Source organism: Lactuca serriola, chromosome 2 (genome assembly GCF_051521515.1).
Source record: "Lactuca serriola cultivar US96UC23 chromosome 2, Lser_US96UC23_V15, whole genome shotgun sequence".
In the NCBI taxonomy this organism is placed as follows: domain Eukaryota; kingdom Viridiplantae; phylum Streptophyta; class Magnoliopsida; order Asterales; family Asteraceae; genus Lactuca; species Lactuca serriola.
Genome location: NC_136409.1, coordinates 101,277,834 through 101,304,554, shown reverse-complemented (window position 1 = coordinate 101,304,554; position 26,721 = coordinate 101,277,834). Strand labels below are relative to the sequence as shown.

General features: G+C 30.8%; 2 protein-coding genes and 1 pseudogene across 2 annotated transcripts; 1 reads left to right on the top strand and 2 right to left on the bottom strand.

The window, feature by feature from the left end:
• Positions 1-550: 550 nt before the first annotated feature.
• On the top strand, positions 551-9,832 carry LOC145086559 (wall-associated receptor kinase-like 2). The gene is made up of 2 exons (XM_079024365.1): positions 551-1,471; positions 8,494-9,832. The coding sequence occupies exons 1-2, from the start codon at positions 580-582 to the stop codon at positions 9,642-9,644; spliced, it is 2,043 nt and encodes a 680-aa protein (XP_078880491.1). The 5' UTR covers positions 551-579; the 3' UTR covers positions 9,645-9,832.
• Positions 9,833-14,629: 4,797 nt separating this feature from the next.
• Positions 14,630-16,317, bottom strand: LOC145089423 (uncharacterized). The gene is made up of 4 exons (XM_079027861.1): positions 16,251-16,317; positions 15,255-16,014; positions 14,690-14,841; positions 14,630-14,634 (listed from the first exon to the last, which is right to left on the bottom strand). The coding sequence occupies exons 1-4, from the start codon at positions 16,315-16,317 to the stop codon at positions 14,630-14,632; spliced, it is 984 nt and encodes a 327-aa protein (XP_078883987.1).
• Positions 16,318-20,672: 4,355 nt separating this feature from the next.
• LOC145089422 (uncharacterized) lies at positions 20,673-26,026 on the bottom strand (annotated as a pseudogene).
• Between the last annotated feature and the right edge of the window lie 695 nt (positions 26,027-26,721).

Sequence of the window (26,721 nt, the reverse complement as noted above, 5' to 3'; positions counted from 1 at the left end):
ATATATATATATATATATATATATATATATATATATATATATATATATATATATATATATATATATATATATATATATATATATATATATATATATATATCATGACATAAATAAATAGCAAAATAAAAAAATAGTACCACCATGATACAAAACATCATACAAATACTACCACCACGGTAGGAAATATTATAAGATATATTCTTTTAAAGATTATAACGTAAATAAATAAAAAGGAAAATACATGTAATAATTATTGAAAACTAAAATTACATATAAACGTTGATATAAAAGTTATTTAGTCTAAATCAAACATGAAAATAAAAATAATATTTAATTGTGTAAAAAAAATAGAAAAGTTGACGAGTTACGATGGACGACTATTGTATTTTTTTATATTTATTTTATTTGATTTGATTGATGGTAGCTTTGACTAGGGTAAATCGTTTCAACCATGGTATGGTTACAATCCCCCGAAGAAAAAGGGAGCAACTGTGGTTCCCGTTGACTCAAGGTCAGCTAAGAATTAAATTTCTCCATTAAATAATCCAATAGACACGGCATTCGAGCACAGAAATTCACATGGTTATGATTGTTATACCTATCCTTATATTTTTTCTTGCTTCAAAGCCTTTAATCGTCGTTTTAAACAGAATGCAGCTCCTTCAAGTTTTGCATTTACTTATCTTGATCTCTTTAACAGCAACAGTAACAAAAGCCGAGAGAATCAGCAAAAAAGGATGCAATGATAGGTGTGGAGAGATATCGATTCCATACCCTTTCGGGATTGGAACAAATTGTTCACTAAACAAATGGTACAATATTGATTGTAACTCCTCGACACCGTATCTGTCTGCACTCAACAACACGGAGGTCTTGAGTGTAAATCCAGTGTTCAGCAACAACGGAGCGGTTACTGTTAAGGTCTCTACCACTTTTGATTGTGTGAGACCAGTCCAGCATAGCACTCCTGTCCTAAGCAACGAGAGTCCCTTTTATATTTCCACTTTTGCTAACAAACTCTTCGTTGAGGGGTGTGGCATTAATGCTGACGTCATGGTGAAGAACACTATTGTTGCCAGTTGCTCAACGATTTGTCGTAATGATACTGTCAGCGATAGAAACAACTGCTTTGGCATTGGTTGTTGCCAAGCCACGTTTGATAGTCGTCATCTGAATATCAAGACGTTTAGGTTGAATGTAAGTGGCTTGGAAGGGCCGGCTGGAGACGAGATATGTAGGTCTGCCTTCCTGATGGACAGTTCATACTTCAAAGCAGGCTTTCCAATTGACAAGAACAACACTTACGTTCCCATAACACTTTCGTGGAATACAGATACCCAAGACGACAACAATACTTCTCCAGAATGCAAAAAGTGTCAACTTAAGGGAGGGTATTGTCAGCTAAATCTTGACGTGGACTCGGCTACAAGTTGTATTATTTATAAGGGGAGAAATTTAGGTGTCATTCTGGGTAAGCTATTCTCTAAACCACTATATGCGTTTAAATTCCTTTCTACTTACTCTCCCATCAAATTCGTTTAGGCATGGTTCAACAACTACTAACTCATTTATTTATTTACTAGTTTATAACCCGGTATCACTTTCTAGTAAAAATAATTTTAATTAAATTATAAGGTAATTATTAAGCAATAATAAAAAAAATTAATAATTTAATAAATTAGGCAATAGATATTACAAATAAATTTTTTGTTGACGTGTTTGATATGTGTAAAATGGAGGAGTAAATTAATGGAAATTTAATTAATGAGGAAAAACCTTAGAATAACAAGTGACAAATAATTAATGTGAAGCTCTAATTGATTGATATGTGACAAATGTGTTACTTTTTTATTAGGTATGGAGATTATATCTTATAAACAATAACCCCAACCATTCATCTCTTTAAGAAAAGGTTAAGTGGTGTTCCGCTGTTAAAAAAAAAATAAGTAATGTGAATCTAAACAAAAAATAAAAATCACTTCACTAACCAAGGTTTGTTAAACACGTATTTTTAAATATCAACTACGCTCAAAAAATAAAAATCACTTCACTAACCAAGGTTTGTTAAACACGTATTTTTAAATATCAACTACGCTTTCACGTATTACTATTAAATAATTTCTATATTTTTCATGTTAAATTTCAAAATAATTAGTTCAGCATTTTGTTATGTATTATTTATTAAAGAATGATCACATATTTACATAAACTATGTATAGCCATGTAGGATGACATATTGGCTCAAATTCAAAGAAAAATAATAATTTGAGGGTTAATGTTTCATTATAATTTTGAAAGAACCACACCTTAGATTACTTGCTAGATTACTGAAAAAAAATTCAAATTTTACTACCTGAAAAAAAAAATCAAATTTTGCTAACTTTATATGTGTATCAAGCCTTATATAGTTATGTCATTAACAATTATACACTTAAGATTCATTGTATTTTACATTAATTTACGAATAAGTACCGAACTAAAATTTATTTACGAAAAAATATGAATTATCGGTAAAAATGACAATTTGACCTTTTTTTTTTTTTTTTTTCAGGTTTATCGATTTTATTACTTACTAGGATCCATTAAAATCTAATTATTTTACCATAATTTATGAATAAGTCTCAAACTAAAATTAAATAATGATTTGACAATTTTTTCTATGTAACATACATTTTATCAATTTATATTTAACCTGAACATCTACTACTAGTCATTAAATGAGTTGATAAGATAGATATGATGAGTTATATAATACTATGTTTACCGTAAATTTTGATATACATATCATTGGTTCATTTATGATTATGTATCCACATCAGCAATGAAATAAGTAAAATGTATGTTTCCCGGAAAATTGACGGAAAATGAGTTGATGAGATGGATATACTAGGTTAAATAAGATTAGATAGATAATTTGAAATTTCTTATAAATTTAAAAAATGACGAAATTGTTGCTAGTTTATGTAATTATTGGAGTTTTCGTTGGATGTATTATATATCCAAAAAATATACAATAAATCATAATATCACATATTATGGTAAACATAATATTATATAACCCAACATAACAATCTCATCATCTCAGTTAATGACTAGACTTCCATGTGAGCAATGAAACCACTAATATGTATGTTACATGGAAAAAAAAATGGTCAAATCATCACTTAATTTTATTTTGAGACTTATTTGTGAATTATGGTAAATAAAGAGACTTTAATAAAATCGGGTAACTAATGAAACTGGTAAACCTGGAAAAAAAATTAACGTCATTTTTATCGGTAATTCATGCTTTTTCGTAAACAAGTTTTAGTTTGTAACTTTTTGGTAAATTAATGTAAAATATTAACACTTTTCAGTAGATTTCCCTTTATCTAACTAGAAAAAGATTAAACCTAATAGTAGTTTAACTCATTTAACAAACCATGCAATTTGGCACTTATAATTATATGTTCCAGTATATGGTTCTTACTTTTCCTGCTTTAGTTTCTAATCATTTATATGTGGATCAAAAGTGTTTTTAACCCAAGAGTATCATATAGTGTCCTTTTTCTTTGAGGTCGAGGATTCAAATATTATGATGGACATAGATGAAATTAGATGTTAGGTTACTACTAGTAGTTTAGATTTCTTGTTAACATACATGGTGGACATAATTGAAAAAAAAGTGTTAGGTTACTAGTAGTTTGGATTTGTCATGAATATATATATATATATATATATATATATATATATATATATATATATATATATATAAAGAGAGAGAGAGAGAGAGGTAAGTTCAATTGAGAAAATAAAAAATGTTGAGAATGAGGAATCTTTCTCAGCCACTCATTTATTTTTGCCACAAAACCTTCATCCTACAAGCAGAAATGTGAAAGAAATACACATGTGTTTTCAAACAAAACATGTTTCCTTAAACTATGCTAATCATTACCTTAATATATACAAAAACATAGTTTTTTTGTTTTTTAATTTTTAAGAAACTATTTTTATCGAAAAATGATTATAAATATATCAAAATTCATGATTTTTTATTCTTTACATATAGACATCCATATTGATATATTTTTAAAATAAAATATTTTTTTTTATATATATTTTCAGCTATCGTTATTCATAAATGAATAAAATGCGTCATATTTTTAGTACTACACATTTGTTATTCACTTATTAATAAAAAATATGATTAATTTTTTTTTACAGTTTAAGTATCATTCATATATAAATATGACATATAATAAACTTTTTACAGCTTACACCAACTCTCGTCACATATTATATTCACATATGAATAAAACTTGTATTGGCTTTCCTCACAAGTTATATTTATATACGAAGAGCACATTTATCATAATTTTGTTACAGTTCAATTGTTATTCCTAGATGAATAAGTAATTCAAAATTTCAAAACACTTCATCTTTTTTTAACATACTACTTATTTATATATAAATAACAAATAAACTTTAACAAAAATCTTAAAAATGTTTTATTAGTATATAAATATAACATATTACGACAATTAATATACGTTTTATTCATATATAAATACAACATGTGATGAAAGATGATGTAAAAAATATATATTTTATGTAACAAAACTTTATAATGTGCTATATTCATATATAAACAATTCTTAAACTGTAAAAAAGTTAAACATGCGTTTTATTCATAAATGAATAACAAATATAGTTTAATAAAAATCTGATGCATTTTTATTTACTTATGAATAACGATAGCTGAAATTCTAAATTTTTATTTTATTTTATCTTAAAACTATATCAATATGAATGTCTATTTATAGAGAATAAAAAATTATGAATTTTGATATATTTAAAATAAATTTTCGACGAAAATAGCATTTTAAAATAAAAAAAAATATATAAAAAATATGTTTTTGTGTATATTAAGGTAATGATTACTATACTTTAAAGAAACATGTTTGGTTGGAAAAATACATGTGTACCCTTTACAAATTCCGCCGATACGTTTAAATGTTTTGCGGCAAAATAAATGTGTGGCTAGAATGATTCACTCATTCTTAACTTTTTTTTTCTCAATTGAACCCTCATATATATATATATATATATATATATATATATATATATATATATATATATATATATATATATATATATATATATATATATATATATATATATATATATATATATATATATATATATATATATATAATCGTTTTAGAATTATCAATTATAAGTCTTTTATAGAAACACAATACTTATAAAACTTCTCTAGAATTCGTCTTGATACTTGCAAAAAGAGTTGGAATTATAAGTGAAAATTGTAGAAATTAGTAATGTATTTTTGCTCTTCTACCGATATTGCTAATATAATTTAAAACTTACTCGTATTAACAATATCCTAGTTATTTTTTGATAAACTTGCTGAATTTTCTTATTTGTTTCTAAATAGAATAGGAATTATAAAATGTAGGGTAAATATGACAAAAGACACTAAGTTTACACTAAAAATTAACTTGACTTTTCTTTTTTTTTTTTTTCTTTTTTTTTTTTTTGTCTTAAATTTAACACTGTGTTTTCCAATTTTTCTACAATTTTGATCATTAGACTGGTCATCCAGGTTACTTGCTAAGGTGACATTATGACATATCAATTTTGATGACGTGTCATGCTAACATAACATGCTGACGTATCAAAATTAAATTTTTTTCCATAAAATATACTATGTTTTCATTTTTTTCGATTTTAACACTAAATTTAATTTTTTTTCTTTCAGTTTTGACACTCAGTTCTTTTGTTGCAAATTGAACATCATTTTTTTCAATTTTGTTTAATGTTTACCATTTTCCATTTGAAACCGTATAAATATATATATATATATATATATATATATATATATATATATATATATATATATATATATATATTTACATTTTAAACCTATAAATACATTTTTCTTTTGAAAACCATATTTTTATTTAAATACAATGTTTTTTTTTTTTTTTTTTTTTTTACATTCAAAGCATAATGTTATGCATAAATATGCATTAGTTATATCATAAGAATCAAACTAACCATAAGTTTCAAATAAGATGTAAAAATTTCACGGGTTGCAAACCTAACATCTGATCATTGATCGACTACATGCTTCCTAACCTCCAAACTCATTTTAAGTTTGTTTACTTAATATAAAATATGGTTTTCATATAACTAATACATATTTATACATATTATTATGGTTTGAGTGTAATAAAAAAAACTTTTATTTATACAAAAGTATGATTTTTAAATGAAAAAAAAATATATTTATACGGTTTAAAATGTATTAAAAATATTTATGCGGTTTCAAATGGAAATGGTCAATTGAAAGAAAAAGTTAAACTTAGTATCAAAATCGGAAAAAAAAAATGAAAACTTAGTATCTTTTATGGAAAAAAAAATCAACTTTGACACGTCGGTATGTCATGTCAGCATGTCACGTTATCAAACTGACACATCATCGTGTCATGTTAGCAGGTACCCGACGGTTTGACCGGTTAAGTGGTCAGAATTATAAAAAATTAGAAAACACATTGTTAAATTTGAGATGAAAAAAACACAGTATCAAATTAGAATTTTAGTGTAAATTTAGTGTCTTTTGTGTTGTTTACCTAAAATGTATGATAAAATGTAAATTCATGTTTAAATTCAAATTACTCAACGCATGTTTATTACTTTATATTTTGTAATATTTATTATTTATTTCATTTAAACTATAAAAGGTATCAAGGTAATATAAGCTGAATTAATTATTAATCTTAATAAAATTATTTTCCTTTGAGTTTATAATTCTTTATGATACATTTTATGTTTTTGGTTTGCTTTATAATTTAAAAAAAAAAATCATCTACTCGAATAATAAAATAATTAGTAAAATGAAAAATAGCAATGTAAACATAGAATTTAATATGTATTTATGATACATTATATGATTTTGATTCCTTAATTTACAATTAAGAATAAATTCATTAAGTTTTATGAAATATAAGTAATATAAAAAAACATAACAAAGCAAAGATAAAAGTTGTAGTAACAAATGTAGAAATTTCACTACACCTAAAAAGAAAAAAAGTATACACTAAGCGGCAATCTTTGAATGTTTATTTGACAATTATGTTTGACACTTTATTATTGAGTAAATGTTCAAAATATTCCAAAAAGGTAATAAGAAATGGTAGAAGATTATCGATATTTCAAGTTAGAGAAATTAAATATATTTTTTATTATCTTTTGTTTTTATTTATTTTTTTTCTATCTATTTAAGATGATTATATGTTCACAAATCTATTCTAATAAATGAAGGTTTTTTTGCCACATGTCATCTTCTATTTCATTTGGACACATGACATTTTCTAGAATTTTTAAATTTTCTATTTTCCACTTGTCATTTTATTATATTTTTCATTTATTAAATTAAAATTCTACATTTAATATGTAAGATAATATATATGTAAAGTATTTATTAGAAAGAGTTTATATATGTAATGTATTCAATACATTAAAGTCAGATTAATTTTAATAATTTAAAATTTTTCTCATTTTTCTTATAAATTCAAACTTTTCAAATTGTTAAAATTTAATATTTATTTTTTTTAATTAAACTCATATAATACATGGGTCTTACACCTAGTTTAACATTATAATCAAAGTTAAATTAAATTGCATGACACTTGTCATCATCTTAAATACATAAGAAGATAGTTTGAATAAAAATTAGGATGTTATTTTATTTCTCTTTAGGTTAAAAATAGATATAAAGCTTAGAAAATCAATAAAATATTTGCTATTATTGTAAAATGTAAATTATATTACTGATATATCTTTATTAAAAAAAAAACCAAACATAACAATGATAAAGTTTAAAACACCAAATATTTACTTTGTGAACACTCGTTATCCTATCAATTTTTTTTGAACAACTAAAGACTTCATTAAAATCTAGCAAACAACTAGCAAACCAAACCAATTAAAACCAAAAAGAGGATTTTAAACTCCAACTAACCGACACTTTTTTGTCCTACTAGCAATTCAAATAAACAAATACTCAACTACAATATCAAAAACTCTACCCTCCATCGCGGGAGAAACGCCAAACACAAAATCATTCCTGAACCATCATTGGACCCATATCAACACACACATAATAGCTTCTAACACTTTCTTTTCAGAGCCCATACATGTAACTGCTTAGTCCATTCAAACGCATCATCTAGAGTTTCCACCAAATGGACTTCAAAGTCTAACTAAGAAAAACCTTCTCCCAAACTAGCACCGAAGTGGCACACTTCCATAACACATGATTAATGACCTTCGGATATTCCAAACAAATTGGACAAAAAATATTGCAAAATTTAACACCTTTGCAACTATTCTATCAAATTTGTGTTATGAAGACTAAATAGTCTATACCGCTAATTGTTGATTGTGTTTAGGTACTTATGTTAATTATTGTATTGTATGTTCTTCTTTTAGGTGTTAGTATAAGCATGGGATTGCTTTTCCTAATGGTGATCGGCTATGCATTATACAAAATAATCAAGAAAACTAAAGCTAAGAGAAGGAAACAAAGGTTTTTTAAGCGTAATGGTGGTCTCCTTCTTAAACAACAACAAGCAACTGATGTTGATGAAACCATACTCTTCACCTCTACAGAATTGGAGAAGGCTACTGACCATTTTAATGAGAATAGAATTCTTGGTCGAGGTGGTCAGGGTACTGTATATAAAGGTATGTTAGCAGATGGACGGATCGTAGCAATCAAGAAATCAATGGTGGTTGATGAAAGTCAAGTAGTAGAGTTCATCAATGAGGTAGTCATTCTTTCACAGGTCAACCATAGAAATGTGGTCAAACTATTAGGATGTTGCCTAGAGACCGAGGTCCCACTACTTGTCTCTGAGTTTGTCTCAAATGGTAATTTGTATGACCTCATTCAAAATGAAACTGATGAGTTTTCATTCTCTTTATATATGAGATTACAAATTGCTACCGAGATCGCAGGAGCACTTTCTTACTTACATTCAGCAACCTCCATTCCGATATACCATAGGGATATTAAGACAACTAATATACTTTTGGATGAAAAGTATCGAGCAAAAGTATCTGATTTTGGTACTTCAAGGTTGGTATCAATAGATCAAACTCATTTGACTACATTAGTTAAAGGGACTTTTGGTTATTTGGATCCAGAGTACTTTCAATCGAGCCAGTTCACTGAAAAAAGTGATGTCTATAGTTTTGGAGTTGTTTTGTTGGAACTTTTGACAAGAGAAAAGCCAATCTCCTTAACTAGATTTGGTGAAAATAGAAGTTTAGCTACACACTTTATGCTAGCCATGGAAGAAGGTCGTGCGATGTCTGTTTTTGATGCAATGATTGTCAAGGAAGGTTTTAGGACCGAGTTGTTGTCTATAGCTAATTTGGCAATGCGATGCTTGAACTTCAATGGAAAAAATAGGCCAACAATAAAAGAAGTTTCCATTGAGTTAGAATGCATTAGATCGTCACATGTTTCCCTTATAGATCAAATTAATGTTGGCCTTGTGAAGCAGTATGAGGAGGTATCACCAATATATGGTAAGTCAACATCAACATCGGTGACAACCAGTGACAATGGTAGTTGATGAATCATGGTAAATCTTATGCTTTAATTCAGTTAAGCATTAGTTTCTCCTATTAGAGTTGTGTCTTGATTAATAATTGTCTATAAAGTTTAAAAAAAACATGTCATAGGTTGTACTTGTTTCTCCTTCACTTATTTATATTTCATGCTTTTGGTATTACATATTCCATTGTTTAAAATTTGAGCGGTTTATAATATATAAATACTATCAACGTTATGTTTGTCTTATCATTAATCTTTACAAGGTTTATTGGTGAACAAATTAAAATTTGCAACAACTAGTAAAAATTCTTGAAACGAACTTGTTGAGGACAATTGTGTTTAGATTTCATACCCATATAACTTATTTAATAATTTAAGAAAATACATGTTTTGATTTGAATCATTGTTTCACATAGTATACGATTATATATCAAATAAACAAATGTAGCTTACTAAAGCTAAATTTGGGTAGTGAGTAGAAATGAAATTATATGATCTTAACGAGCGTCATTATAGTGATTGCTAAAAAACAAAAGATAACAGAAATAATAATAAGAAAAGATATTTTCTTATACACTCGAAATCCTAAGTAATAAATAAAGAACTTTTTGTCACATGTTCTCTTCTTCTTTATTTGGACACATGTCATTTTCTAAAAATTTTGAATTTTCTATTTTCCACTTGTCATGTTATTGTATTTTTCATTTTATTAAATTAAAATTCACATTTGGTATTTAAGGTAATATATATGTAAGGTGTTTATTAGAAAGAGTTTATATATGTAATGTATTCAATACATTAATGTCTCATTAATTTTAATAATTCAAAATTTTTCTTATTTTTCTTTTAAATTTAAACTTTTCAAATTGTTAAAATTTCATATTTAATTTTTTTTAAATAAACTCATGTAATACATGGTTCTCACACATAGTTTAGTAACAAGTTGAAAGTGGTCCCTCCTTGTTTCCTAAGAGATGCTGACAAGGTTTTGCTTAAGAAATTTAAAAGAGTGTTTTTGAAAAAAAAAAAAAAAAAAAAAAAAAAAAAAAAAAAAAAAACTTCACATGGACATTTTTTGTAAATTACAAATTTACAAGGATTAAGCCTACAAATATCCAAAAAATTTGTGGCAAAACTCCAAAATAGAAAAGTTTAGTGGCAAAAGTCTAAAAATCCAATATATATATATATATATATATATATATATATATATATATATATATATATATATATATATATATATATATATATTGTTCAATAATAATTGCAGATGTAGTCCCACATCGTCATTTTATTTTCCAAATATAATAAATCCTTTTCCAAACAAATATATAGTCCCACATTTTCATTTTATTTACCAAATGTAATAAATCCTTTTCCAAACAAATATATTTTTCTTTAAACATGATGTACAAGCCTTATATGAATTTGGAATCTCATATTGGTAATCATGAAGACAAAACCCGTTTGTTGCAAAGAAGAGGCCATGAAGTGTATTGAATTTTCCTTTTCCTTACTTGCTCCAATCACATGCTATGCATATACAAGCAAACTTATTTTCTTGTAAGCATCATATACAAGAATCATACGCATATATTATTCTTCAATAAGTTAAACTTTTAATAAGGAAGCATAAGACTTTAATGGTCACATGAAGCTCCCAATTTAGCATTAAGGTAACATATATGATGAGCACACCAATTTATCTATATCAAATAATAATGTACAAGTTTGATATGCACATGCAATCTCCACATTTCAATTAAACTAGTGAAGAATCCCCACTTTGCAGGGTTAGAATAGTACTGGCCACACATTCAATTTGAATGTTCTAAATTCCAATATTTCTAATTGTGTTCATGGTGAGCATGTGTTAACAAACTCTTACCTGTTGTGTTTGAGATTTCTTGGCATGTATAATGCTAAAAAATATATAAAACAATTCCTACACTGCATCTTTGAAGTTTAAGAAACAAAGCATGATCTAATTATAATTATAGTCCCAAAATTCTAGCAGGTGAAAAGAAAATTTTGCAACACTTGAAGTCGCTCCAAACCCAAGGGTAAAATCGGATATCTATTATTATTGGGTTTACCTGAACTGCAGTAACAAACAAAAAATCAATAGTTTTTTAGGTATTTGTCTTACCATATTCCTTGGTGGCAGTTATTGCAACAATATTTGCCTAACCATTAACTCTAAAATAAAAAAATATATATAAAAAAGAAAGTGCAATGCCATAGTTAGGTAATTGTCAAAGTACAACGCCCTAATATGAAAAAAAAATAAGTGCAATGTTGTAATAGAAAGAAATAAATGTATTATGCTATAATACACAAATAAACAAAAGTTTGTTGTTATTTCTTGTGTTTACACCAAGTATTATTGCATAAATTGTACAATACCTTGTCCTCAGCTCTTCCCTTTCGTAATGGGTTCGAGCACCAAAAAGGAAAAAGTTGTATTCTCCAACTTCTTACCTAATTTCCACTTTCGCCCAATCTAATGTCTCAATTAAAAAGATGCAGCCATTATTGGAAGATTTCATGTTGCTAGTTCCACTGGCTTCCATTCCAGTAGTAGTGGAATGGAGTCAGAGTAAGTAATTATATATATATATATATATATATATATATATATATATATATATATATATATATATATATATATAGGGAAAAGTGAATATACCCTTAAGGGTATATAAGCTTAGGTACCCAAACTCATTATAATACGTCATTTTGTTTAATATATTCATTATAATGTTCTTAAACTTCAACCCTTGACTTGATTTACTTTCAAAATTTTCGAAATTTCATTATTATCTTCCTATTACATCACATCTTTTTGCCGAACACCTATTAGGCTATATATATTATAGTTGAAAATTAAAATTATGTAAGAGGAATATAAATGTGAAATTGATAAAAATCTTGGAAGTAATCAAGTTAGAAGTTGAATTATGAGAACATTGGATAATTACAATGTATATATATAATACAAAACGATGTAGTATAGTGAGTTTGGGTACCTAAGCTTATATACCCTTAAGAGTATATTCACTTTTCCCATATATATATATATATATATATATATATATATATATATATATATATATATATATATATATATGCAACAACAATGTAATTGATCTGATGAGAGTTGGAAAGTTGGAATTGGAATCACCTTATATTTTTTGAAAGCTCACTCGCGGGAACCAACAATTCCGCAACACTGACATTGTAATTAGGAATGGACACAACCTGTAAGGAATGGAATGGAATGAGATCAAAATTCGTAAAAAAACAAAATAGACATTTCACCTGGTTTTTTTTTTTTAAAATTTCTCATGAATCTTGAGAGGAAGAAGAGGCTTGTTTAACTCTTCGTTGATGAACATCTCAATTGTACACCCGAGCAATTGTAACCTAATTCACACAAGTAATGTCTACATTAGCACCACGTCATAAAGTGATACAAAAAAACAAATTTTCATAATTTAATGAAATGGGTTGCATTAGTATTGACCATTTTCCCTTATTTTCACTTATATTATTATTATTATTATTATTATTATTATTATTATTATTATTATCTTCAAAAGGAATAACTTACTTCACATATTATATGAGTGCATAGATAACATAAGAGTATATCACACTCACTTCATCTAAATCATTTTTTTAACAAAAAAATATAAAATAAATAAAGATTCCCTGCTGTCTATCTTACCCGCCATAGGTTTTTCTAAGGCTCAAAGTCCAGAGTTCTTTGATGAGAAAGACGATGGTACACTTGAATTGCATTATTTAAGTGCTTATTGCTTGCCAAAAATCCTACTTCTACAATTGGTAGGTCACCGGGTTATTCAAATAAGTCGTGTTTTCCGTGGTTTTCCCATGTTACAACTTCTGTACCAAATTGGTCGATCCGGAATGGATCGGTTAAACATTCCGTTAAGGAGCCTGGTGTTGACTTTTCTACAATTCCATGAGAGATGGACATATTGCCATGTGCTCTTCTTTATCAAAAAATAGGCTCCCAACCACTTAGACCTTTCATTTCTAGAGAAATCTTCTAGAAACTCCACTGTATACACCATTTTCATTAGTATGTTGGCATGTTTTATGGAACTTGCTCAACCCATAGATATTTAACCTTTCAAATTGTACAAACTATATATGCCACTTACAACCTGATTAACGTAACATTGGGCAGTTTGGGTTGAGGCAAGGTCGTTAGAAGAATAAATAATTGGAAATTAAAGTTTTAGAATGAATGTAGTTTGGTTGTTGGAGTTTACCAGAAGGTAATAATGCCATTTTTTATATCGATAGTAAATCCATCGAAGTGGAACAAAGGTGACTCGGGCTGCATCCTGGATTAGTTGGAAGCATAATGTCTTAATAAGAAAGTTTTGAAGTACAATTTTATAATAGAATTATGAAAAAAAACATCATTAATGGTCCTTGTGTCATCCATCTAATTTTTTTTGTTCTGATTATTCCATAGCATATAATCATCGCTTTCAATTTAAACATCAACTAAACAATATGAAGATTAAACAGAAAAAGAAAAAATTGTACCTAGCTAGGAGCAACACGAATGACATTGACCAAATTGCCCATAAAGAGGCTACTCCAACCGCAATAGAGAGAGCTAATTACATATAGGCCTAAATAATTTATGAAATATGTTAATTCAATTTCAAACCAAATAATTAAATGTACATATAGAACGAAATTGGAAGAATCTTTTGAAAAGAAATAGCGATCACCAGCTTTATGCTTCATCTCTTCGTGTTCTTCCCCGTGTATCTATATGAATTGATTAAACTACGATGCAAAATATAGTGTAATCAATCAAACATGTTAATCAAACCACTAAAAGCAATACAAAACTAATATAATATTTGACATATAGAATACAAAATTGGATAAATGAATCATTCTTTATGTGTATTCACTGATGCGTCTTCGAACTCAAAGTAACAAATCAAATTGAAATTAAACTAAAATAACAAAATCAACAAATAAAAAAATAACACTAAATAAAATGGAACTGACCTTGCAAAGAAGATTCAGATGAAATTTTTTTATGGATTTCATAGTCCTCGGTGGTGGAGACCGTGTAAATATGGTAGAAGCAGATACCGATTGGCGATGGTGATGGGCTATGATTGTGGGCAGATGAGGGAGCGGTAAGCGATGAAGAGAGTCTGCAAAAAAATAAATAAAATTAAAAATTAAAAATAAAAAACATGGTTCAAGCATTTTATCGAGCAGTTGGTGTGCATAATGAAAGTTTCGTTCAAATTACGTGTAAACTTTATGAAAGCACATCCCTAAAAAATGAGATCAATTTCTTATCTCGTTCTTATCTTGTGAGAAGGTTGGTAAAAAACATTGATTTGAATTTGCAAAAAGGGTTCAAGAGAACTACCTTATTCAAACTCAACCAATGATAACCAGGGGTGGACGCAGGAATTAGTAGTAGGGGTTGCACAATTTTTTTTTTCCGGTCAAACATAATATAAAACATGAAAAATAAAATCCGGTCAAACATAATATAAAGCATCTAATACAATTTTTTTTCTGGTTAAACATAATATAACAACGATCTATTAGATACATCTTTTGAAACCGATCCATTACTTTTTCATTCTCAACTTTCGCAATTGCTTTGGTCTCGAAATTACTAAGCAATGTGTCGATAAAAAATTCATCACCAATTTTGTTACGCAAGTTGTTCTTCAAGAGCTTCATCTTTGAAAAACATTTTTTTACACTTGCGGTTGCTACGGGTAATATCAAAGCCAACTTTAAAAGCTTATAAACCAAAGGATAAGACCGATGCTTCCCCGTATTAACCATCAAACGAGAAAGATCGGAAATTCTTTTCAAACAAGTGAAGCGTTCATCTTTGATGCAAGAGTGATAAAATATCTCAAGTTGTCCTTCAAGGTCAATCATATCTGAATCATCAGAGTCATACTTGTATAACTTATCCAACTTGAATAACTTTGATTTGTCAAATTGTGCAAATGAATCACAAGGGCTCAAAGCACCCATGTATTCTAGTAATTGGGTGCTTGTTTCACTAAATCGATCCCGATATTCTGTAAGTTGCATATCTACCACCGTGTTGAAGATTTCAACCTCAAAATGAAACCTATTAGTTTTTGTAGTCCTACGTTTTCTCGCACCAATATACAACTCTTCCATATCTAAAGTATCAATTTCATGTGTTTGACAAAAAGATGATACTTTTGGCAAAATGCTAGCAAATCCTATGTTTCTAAAAGATTGTAATGCCTCCATTGTCCCTCTAACCGTCGAAGTTGCTTCTAAAATGTCTAGATCTTTTCTTTGAAGTTGCTTTGACAATATACCTGTGAAGTGTAAAATGTCATACATCATATGTAAGTAAAACACGAACTTATATGATTTAAAATATGCTAAGATTCCAGATGCTTGTTGACGGTTTGCCAATGACCCTCCCTCCTCTTTCACAAAATCTAAAACTACAAGAACATCCGCAAACAACTTCACCAAACTTGTGAGTGTGTTGAAATGTGAACCCCATATTGTTTCTCTAGCTCGAACAAGTGTTGTCTCTTGATTTAACCTCTCCCGGTTCCAAGTTCACCACTACACAAGCCTTTTTTTGCACCCTTTCTCTTGCTTGCTCTCATAGTAAGTCTTTTCTTTTACACGAGGCACAAATAACATTAACCACCAACGAAATTTGCTCAAAAAGTCACTAAAACCATCATGCTTCTTTGCTACAGCCACAACTATTAATTGAAGTTGGTGTGCAAAGAAATATACATAAAAAGTCGTGTCATTCTCTTGTAATATCAAAGCTTTCAAACCATTGAATTCCCCCCGCATATTGCTACCCCATCGTAACCTTGTCCTCTTATCTATTAAAATTTAAAACAATTAATATATATATATATATATACACACACACACACACACATATATATATATATATATATATATATATATAATTAAATTGAAATAACAAAAAAGTAAATAATAAATTATCTGACTAAAACTCAACTTAGTACTTGTAAGTACTTCATTTATGGCGTTTTTTAGTGTCAAAGAAGATGTATCCTTCAGAAGCACTAGTCCTATGAATCTTTTTTTCACAAAGCCAAGACTATCGACATAACGCAAAACAATAGTCATTTGTTCCTTTTTTGAAACATCACTAGATTCATCAACTAGTAAACCAAAAACATCTTGACCACTCTCTTCACGAATACTCAAAAGTACTTCTTGTGCAAAACATTGCAAAAGTTCTTTTTGAATTTTAGGGGAAATAAGTTGATTGTTTTTAGGAGCATTTTCTAAAGTATTGTTGAAAATATCTTCACTAGTCTCTCAAATGGCTTTTAACACTTCAATGTAAAGCCCTCTATTTTCCGAGTTAACCGACTCATCATGACCATGAAACGGTTAACTGGTTTTCAATAAAAGTCTAACAAAAATAATAGAAACAGGTAATCGAGCTTTATATTTATGGCCATCTGCTTCGGTTTGCCTCCTCAAGACTACATTAATAACTTGTTTTTCCCTCATTAAAAAACTCACACTTTTCTTTTGCTTTGTTGTGAAAACTATCAACACCACCCACATGAGTTCGAAATGCATCTTTTTTATTCCATGTATCAAAACCTTGGGAAACAAATGCATCTCTCCCTCCTTTTTGTCCCATGAGGTCCCCACACAAATAACAATATAAACAATGTGCACTATTCCTTTTCACACTATATTCCAACCAATCAAAGTCATCAAACCAGGAAGGAATGAATCTTCTAAATCTATCACCTATTTTTTTTAGGAAACTTATGTGCCCTTACTTGACACGGTCCTTGAAGCAAATATGCTCTTCTTACATCATCTCTTATATTTGGTTTGTAACTAGTAATCAATGGCCTATCCGTCAATTACACCTAATCAAACAATGACCTCAATAAAACAAGTTGCTTTCACCTAATCAAACAATAAATTTAATAAAAACATAACAATTGCACCTAATCAAACAATGACTTCAATAAAACAAGTTGCTTTCACCTAATTAAACAATAAATTCAATAAAACATGTCAATTTCACCTAATCAAACAATCAATTCAATAAAAGCATAGCTATTGTACCTAAACAAACAATATAACTTCAATAAAACAAATCAATTTCACCCAAGTCAATCAATAACTTCAAAAAAAACGTATCAATTTCAAATATCTAAATGAATTGGTAGTAGAACTTACTTGTTTCATTGTAGTTTAGGGCTTTGAAGTTTGAACTTTGAAGTGGATTTTGTTATTTGTTAACCAATAAACCAAAACAGTAGAAATTGAAAAAAGACAGAAAAGAATCGATACTTGCTTCAAGTCTTCAAGAGAATTGTTGAAATCGATCAAGGATTGTGATCGATCATCCAACAATGAAATCAATCAAGTCATCAAGGATGAACGATTGTGAGGTCACGACTCACGAGTCTGCCAAGGCACGATTGAAGGACGAAGGTCGATTGGTCGAAGGATTTTTGGATGCAAATCAGGAAGTCGAGTAGTCGAATTTTAGATTTTGTAATCGTGATTTTTTTTCTACCGATAATACTCAATTAATTAGGATTGGACTATTTTATTTACAAACAATTAGCCCAATTGCTAATTTATCCAATTAAGTTTTATTTTGGGCTTTGAGCAATTGGACTATTAGACAATAATTGATTAAAACATTGGGCATTTGGTCTTGTTATAATTGTTTTTCGCTTGGTAATTCCTGATAAAGTGATAATATTTTTTTTTTATGTAGTTGGCTAGTTGCACAAATTTTTTTTAGTAGTTGCACGCTTTTTTTTACGTAGTGGCACAACAGGTAAAAAATTAAAAAAAAAACCGATTTTTTTACTACGTGCGCGGAAGCTAGGTGTTACCGGTGCCACACCGGGCACCTAGCTAGGACCGCCCCTGCATGGAGACTGAGCAAGAAAAGCTTTGGTACCCCTGAGTTTTACACTTCCTGACAACTTAGGCATTTCTTCCAGGATACATGAAAGTAAACTTGATTTTCTTGACCCAACCTTATCACATACAACAGCCTTAATGCCTTGAGCAACTTTGATATTTATATCTTTCAGAACCGGATCACCAGATAAAACATCCCTGTAAAAACTTCCATCGGTGAAATATCTCCACAAGGTCAGAATCTAAGTGATAGACCTTAACAAAACTATTTGAGAATTCTAAAGTACCTGACCTCTCTGTTACGAATCGAGTTTGGCACGGAACATGCTTCATTTTCCCTTGATTTTGAATCGAACTGGACCTCCGCGGCTTAAGATGGTCAACGTTCCAGCTAACCTTTCCATGATGAGTTAGATACGAAAAGCAAAAGTCAAGAGGGATGTCATAATCTTCTCTATAGTCGTGTTGCTTGTTACTTGGATATGTTTCGGTTGATGAATTATTTGCTGGAAAGGACGGAGAAGACACGTGGAAAGGTGCTTGTCGGAGGTTTTTTTTGTCGTCACCGCCTTAACCAAATGTGGGCTTATTTTTTTCTTCACCTTAGTAGTTAAGCCCATCGTCTATCCCAACATGTTAATTTCGGCCCAGATATCCTTTTTAAGCCCATTTTTACAAAAACCTACCAGCACTTCTTTCCGTCTGTCATTTAACGAAGCCGTCTTCTGCTCCGTCTTCTTTTTGACCAGGGAAATGGTATGTTCGTAAAACGCTTCTACCATTGACGAGCTGTATCGGAGATGAAGTAAACCCTTCAGTTCTTCCCAACCCCGTATGTGTTGTCTTGGGTGCTCCCAGCCGTACCACAAGAGAGTATTTCCTTCAAAATACCTAGTTGTTGCTTCCAACTCATCATCTTCCAGCATTTCGTGAAACGAATAATACCTTTCAGCCTCAAATTTCCAACCATCGATGTTGTTGCCAGTAAACCAAGGCATTTCCAGCTTGCTAACACACCAATTTGAGCCTCTTATGTTCGAAACTGTGACCTTTCTTCTGTTCTCGATATCTAGAGGTGATGTAGATAGTGCCGAAGGTGGTGGAGACGTCGATGGCGGCGGCGGAGGTCTGTAACCATCGAATAAGGTGATCTCCCGCTTCCTAACTTCCCAATTCGAGCTTCTTATGCTCAAAAGCTTACTCTCGCTCCTGTTCTTCCAAACCAGAGGCGGTGGAGACAGCGGAAGTGGTGTTGCTGGAGTTGGCGGTGGTGAATGTAATGGAGAGTGTGGTGGAGGTGTTCTGCAACCACTTTTTGGTCCAAACATCCGCCATTTTGGTTTCGTTCCATTAAACAAGAGCAAGTTCTGCTTCTTCTGAGACTTTTTGTGTGATTCTTCTTGCTTTGGTCTCATCGTTTCTACACTTATCAGTTCCTGTTCCGACAGATGTGGCGGTGGAGATAGGTGGCCGGGATCTTCTGATACTTCTTCTTCCTCCTTCTCCTTCAAAGTAGGGGAATAAATTTGTCTCCACTTAGCCTTTTCAGCCTCCATTCCTTCCTTTGAGTAGTAGTACTTTTTCCATTTCGCTATCTCAGCTTCTGTCTCTTCATCTCTCTTTATCTTGTTCTGATGAAGCATCTCCATTGACGGGTAATGAGTTTCTTCTTTTGGTGTTCCATTTTCGTCTCCTCCATCTCCGGTGAGGAGACCTGCCTTCTCATCCAAGCAATGTTTTAAAACCCGGGTTTTTAGTTGACCCGGTGTGATTGTCGGTTCACGGGTCAACCGGTTCAACCGCCGGGTCAACCCGGTTTATGGCATTTTTTATTTTCATATATTTTTGCTTTCCTCCATACTACATAGACATATAATACCAATAATTTGATGTCAACAAAGGTTAATCTAAACACAAAAAACAATCTTAACACAACAAACAACCACATAGAGTATTAATAACATGTTATAGATCAATCTTAACATAACAAACAACAACATAAAGTATAAATAACAAAAGAAAACATAGTTGTAGACAAATCCAAACACGTTACGACCAAACCAAATCATGGATCTTGAGAAATTGGAGTATTATAAGCATCGATCTCGTGGTCACTTAGTAACTGAAATTCACTATCAACTTCATGATCAACATGGTCACCTTGTGATTCAGAAGCCGGTTCATGCTCTTGCTCATCAAACATATTTTCCAAATCATCATAATTAAGTTCTCCTTCCCGCTCTTATTCAACCACCCAAAATCTCGTCTTATCAATATTTTCATAGTCAACAGGATCGTAAGACCTCATATCAACCTTCAATCTACAAAAACATTCAAAAAAATCTCAAATATAACTTGGTCATTTTATAGCATAGTATATCTTAGCAAGTTACCATACCTATTTTGTAAACGCAAATTGTAATGAACAAATACAAGATCATTTAGCCTTTGATGTTCCAATCTATTCCTCCGTTTCGTGTGAATCCTTTCAAATACACTCCAGTTACGTTCGCAACCGGAAGAAGATGTCGTTTGACTTAATATTCTAATAGCAAAATTTTGCAAAATCGGAATATCTTTGCCAAATAACTTTCACCACTCATCTACAAATGATATAGTTAGCAAAAAAAAAATATTAGAAAATACAATATTTTATATATAATAATGACACATTAAGTTTAAATCATACCTGGAAGAGTAAGATTACGAGAAGCAACGACACTAGATCTACCAAAGGTACCATCAGCATCACGAAACCTCCCTAAATTCAAGGTAATATTTAACACGTCATCACCTTTAAAAGTCTTCTCAACCATTTCAAGAACGCCTTGAAACACCTCATTCTTCTTACAAAGATTTGCATGATCATATTGGAAAACAGGATTCAACCAATAAGCCGCACAATAAATACTTTTTCTTAACATCCTATCCCAACGGCTATCAATTATGTTAGTATAAGGTCTATATAACTCCTTCTTCTTCTTAAACAATTCCTTAATCCCTCTTCTTGCCCGACGCATTCCCTCGTAAACATAACCAATTGCAGGTTTTTCATCCGAATCACACAACCGCAAAAGCTTTAACAAAGGAGTCATTACTTTCTGTTGAGATTAAAACCCTAACTGAGATTTGATGAACAAGATGCGGAAAATAAGAACAAACACAAATATGAAGATTATGTCGAATGATCACTCGATTTATTGAATTGTGAGGAACAAATTACACTTAAGAAATAAGAATCTAACTCTACAAGAAACCTCACAACGTGACGGCTACATTTTGCCTAACTCTTGACCCTAATAATGAATAATACATGACTATTTATAGAGAAAAGACAAGTCTTAGGCTTTTAACCTAGAATTCATCAAAGGGGCCCATTGCCATCATCCATGGAGTGCTTTGAAACCCTTCAATCTCCCCCTCAAAGTATGGAATGGATGACAATGCTTTAACTTCCAAAACAAGCATCTAGCAAATAAAAAGATCTGCAACGAGGAATATATGAAGCAATCCACGAATCTTGATTCTTCAATAATCTTTAAACATGGGCTCTAGGATATATAAATCAAGCACTGAAGTAATGTATTTAAACTTCATTTTCGAATGTAATCCCAAAGAATCTTCATGAAAACGAAACCCGCCATAAAAACCCATTTCAGAACAAAGAAACCGAATCACTTCTTGTCTTTGAAGAGCTCCCCCTCCAAGTCGCAATGATCTTCAAATAAACTAATGATATAAGCCATCAAAAAATATCATGTAACAACCCAAACTTTATGATTCGTAATGCCACTTGATCGAGAAAATACAAGAAGTCGGAGATATAACAAGTCCTTAGCAGAGCTCGATAAAGAACTTCCGCTGTGAAGGATACTTCTCTATAAAAGCTTTAGCAGAGCTCGATGAAGAACTTCCGCTGTAAAAGCTACCTTCATAATTCTACCATAAGCTTTATCAAAAATCTTCAACTTTGAAAAGTCACAAATCCAATTTCGAATGGCCATACCAAATTCTCCCCCGATTTATAATCAAAAACATGATTATAAAGCCTTCAAATGGTCATGAGAATGATCTTGAATGGATAAAAATTACTGCGCTCCCCCGTGATAAAATGATATATACAATGAAGTATAAAATCCGAAAAAGTCATGAAAATTTGTCGTTATCAGTAAAAATGACTTTCCGAACCGCCAAGACTTGATGGAATCTTTATTTTTCTGTTCACGAAAAAATATGTGCGTTAAAGAATTCAAAACTATTCACCAGCTCTCAAATTTGTAAACTTTCCTAAAAATTGGCTGAAATTGTCACTTTGCAGAAATTCAGGGGTCAAAATTAATAATTCTGCACCATATGCCCCTTCATTGTAACAAATTCTGGAAATGGTCTAAAAATGCCAAACTGTGAAAACAAAAGGGACCAAAAGTGCCAATTTGCTGGAGTTGTAGGGACCCAAAATGTAACATTGTTATCTTCCCTATTTTCTTGGATAAAAACGAAAGGCTTAAACTTTGCGACACCAATATTCATCACACATATGCAAGACCGAATAGATCAAATTGCGAGTCCATTGCAATTATTGCCGTCGTTTTTCATTCCGATTATGAAACCTTCGCAGTGAGTAATATTTATTCCAATCACCTGTGTTTCAATCAATTGGTTATTTGATTTCCTTTTTCATTTTGGAGACTTTCGATTTTGGTAGCAACATCAATTTTTGATCGACTACTGATTTTGATTTCCAAATCCAATTCCGACTTTGATGTCCTTGATAAATTCCGATACCGACTCCAGAAATTTTGAATACTAATTCTGACCCGACAGTAACTCCGAAAATGGTTCTAAATCCAATTCATTGCACACTACCGACTGCGAGATTCAAATCACTATTAATAGGTTCGCTTTAAATCTCGATGCGAATCACTAACCCAAATATTCCAAACTACGAACTTTCGTGGGATAAAACGAGTGTGATCCCAGATTCCAATTCCGAACTTTCGCAGGTAAGACATTCGTTCCAAAAGATTCACAATATCCATTTTGACTATTTCCGCCGATTGCCAAGAATATCTACTCAGGTCATGTCGATTAAGATCGAATTCCGATTTCAATCGGTCCCAACATCACTCTTCCAATTCGCAGTGAGATCATACATTACGATAGATTTTACCAGACTCATAATCACAATCGATTTTACAGAAACCACTAGATGATTCTCGTTCCCAAAGATTATAATCAATTGTCGATTGGGTTAAACACCATTCGAGAACAAAATCAAACAAGACCAAATGAACGGAAAAATCAAGCAGTAAAAAAAACTTGAATTTGATTATCGATCGTGAGCAAATAAACTTGATTTCGATTTAAAGGGAAATCGATGATCCAAAGAATTGAGTCGATACGATAACAACAGGAGAACAAGAAACGGAACTAGTGTTAAAGCTTTTAGATTTGGGCCAAATAAATGGCAAATGAACAGTAACGAATAAAATCATTTGGCCAACAGGAACGAAATTGATGCATAAAGCAAACTATTGATTTTAACACATCAATTGAGCAAGATCAAATCAGAAAAAAAACGAGCATGAAATAGATCGGAAGATTACCTAGATGAACAGGAACATAAAGTTTTCATGAACAGTTGCTTGAATAGAATTTTGATTCCATACCGCCAAAACACTAATAAGCTTCAATATATGTGCAGAAAATCACCAAATCATGAACCGATACTTTGAAAATCAATAGATCTTCAAAGACCCGCTCTGATACCACTTGTTGAGATTAAAACCCTAACTGAGATTTGATGAACAAGATGCGGAAAATAAGAACAAACACAAATATGAAGATTATGTAGAATGATCACTCGATTTATTGAATTGTGAGGAGCAAATTACACTTAATAAATAAGAATCTAACTCTACAAGAAACCTCACAACGTGACGGCTACATTTTGCCTAACTCTTGACCCTAATAATGAATAATACATGACTATTTATAGGGAAAAGACAAGTCTTGGGCTTTTAACCTAGAATTCATCAAAGGGGCCCATTGCCATCATCCATGGAGTGCTTTGAAACCCTACACTTTCACTGTAATCAAACAATTCTTCCAAAAGATTTCATTCAAGACAATCTGTTTACATTCAACCGCATTTCCCACTTTCAACATCTTCTTAAACTCATTAGATATGACCATTGCTTGTAAATCTTCTTTATGGTCATACAAACTTTGCAATGCTATCAACACGGTACCAAACCGAGTAGCACCTGGACGGATAATTTCTTTCCAACCGGGTCTTTTTCTTAACCAATTCAATGGCCACTTATGATTATAAACAAAAATAGTAACCCTCGATGCAAGATTGACCAAACTTTTCACATTATCCAATTCTGAAAGATCCTTTAATACAAGATTAAGACAATGCGCTGCACATGGAGACCAAGTAATAGAAGGATATCTTTCATATAACTTAGTACCAGCAAGCTTGTACTTAGCAGCATTATCAGTTACCATTTGAACCACATTTTTTTCTCCTACCATTTCTACAATCTCAGCAAACAAATTACACAAATTTGTAGCATTGCTCTCTATATCAGATGCATCAAAAGATTTAAGAAATGATATCCCTTTCGGACAATAAACCAAGAAATTAATCAAATGTCGTTGTGAAACATCCCTCCACCCATCACTCATAATTGTGCAACCTGTATCAACCCATTGACTTCTTAACGAATCAATTATCAATGAAACTGACTTTTTTGCATCTGTCAATAAATTAACCCTCAGAGCATGATAATTAGGTGCTTTGTACCCATAACCAATACTTGCTATTTTATCTACCATAAGTTGAAAAAAAGGAGAGTTGCAAGCATTCATAGGTATACATGCATCATAAAACCACATAGCAATAGCTAAATCCACATCATGTATTTTTGCCTTACCTTGCATTGCAGATTTAATAGTGGGTTGGGAAGGATCATTTATACCTTTTGTAAAAAATGGATGCAAGTTTGAAGTAGATTTCCTTTTACCCTTTTTCACAGTTGACATTTCTATTTCCTCCATCTCTTCATCATCATCAAAGATAGTAACACTAGTGGTGCGTTTTTCTTTTTCTTTTTGGGCAGTCTCTTTCAACTTTCCTTGCATTGTAAACCGCACTTGTGGACTAACTTTTGGGCATGCTACTACCTCACCTTTAATACCAGCAAGATGTTTCTTAACCCTATTTATTCCACCACCACCTATAACTTTTTGACAAAAGTTACATATCCATGCCTTTTTCCCCTTCTCATCAACGACTTGAGTAACATGTTCCCATGCTATATCCGTCTTTGTTCGTACATTTGATTGAACCGAAGAATGGGATTGAGCTTGAGATTGTGCTTGCAATGGTTGTTCTTCCCTTGATTCCATATCTAACTGCATTGAAAAGTAATTTTATAATCAATAAACATATGTCAATTGGATCCTAATTTCATAATCTACATAATCAAAACCTTGAAACAATGACCAGTTAACAATTAATGAAATGTAAACTAACCAAATTTGTCACAAAATCTTGAAACAATGATAATTAACAATATATGAACTGTAATTGCTTTCACCTGTAATTGATAATTAAGAATAAATAAACTAACAAAATCTATCACCTGTAATTGATAATTAACAATAAATGAACTGTAAATTCACCTGATTTCAAAGTCAATTAGAGAAGAAAAGAAAATTAGAGAAGAAAATAAAACAAATCTAGCAACTGATTTCACAGTCAATTGATTTCAGTCTTTCACAGCAAAAGAAAACTAACTTCATAACAGCTAATCAAAAGAACGGAAGTCACTGCATTGCAGCCAAAAGAAGTCTCTACAGCTAATCAAAAAAAAAAGGAAGTCACTACATTGCAGTTGCTGTTGAGGTCGACCCGGTCATCACTGCATTGGGTTTAGGTGGAGAAGGAACAACCAACTAACCAAGGTACTTCTGAAACACCAGTCGATGTAGCAGCAAAAAAAAAAGAAAAAAGAAAAGAAAGGAAATCGGAAGTCGATTTAGCAGCAAAAAGAAAAAGAAAAGGAAGGAATTGGAAACTCACCTGGAGGCGGCTGGAGAAGAAT

Bases quoted from the DNA above. Each gene is read 5' to 3' on its own strand.
- LOC145086559 (XM_079024365.1), top strand. From the start codon at position 580: ATGGTTATGATTGTTATACCTATCCTTATATTTTTTCTTGCTTCAAAG. The intron at 1,472-8,493 runs GTAAGCTATTCT...TTCTTCTTTTAG, and splicing joins AAATTTAGGTGTCATTCTGG to GTGTTAGTATAAGCATGGGA.
- LOC145089423 (XM_079027861.1), bottom strand. From the start codon at position 16,317: ATGAGAGCAAGCAAGAGAAAGGGTGCAAAAAAAGGCTTGTGTAGTGGT. The intron at 16,015-16,250 runs GTTAAATCAAGA...TACACTTCACAG, and splicing joins TGAACTTGGAACCGGGAGAG to GTATATTGTCAAAGCAACTT. The intron at 14,842-15,254 runs GTATCTAATAGA...ATTTTTTTGCAG, and splicing joins ATGGATCGGTTTCAAAAGAT to ACTCTCTTCATCGCTTACCG.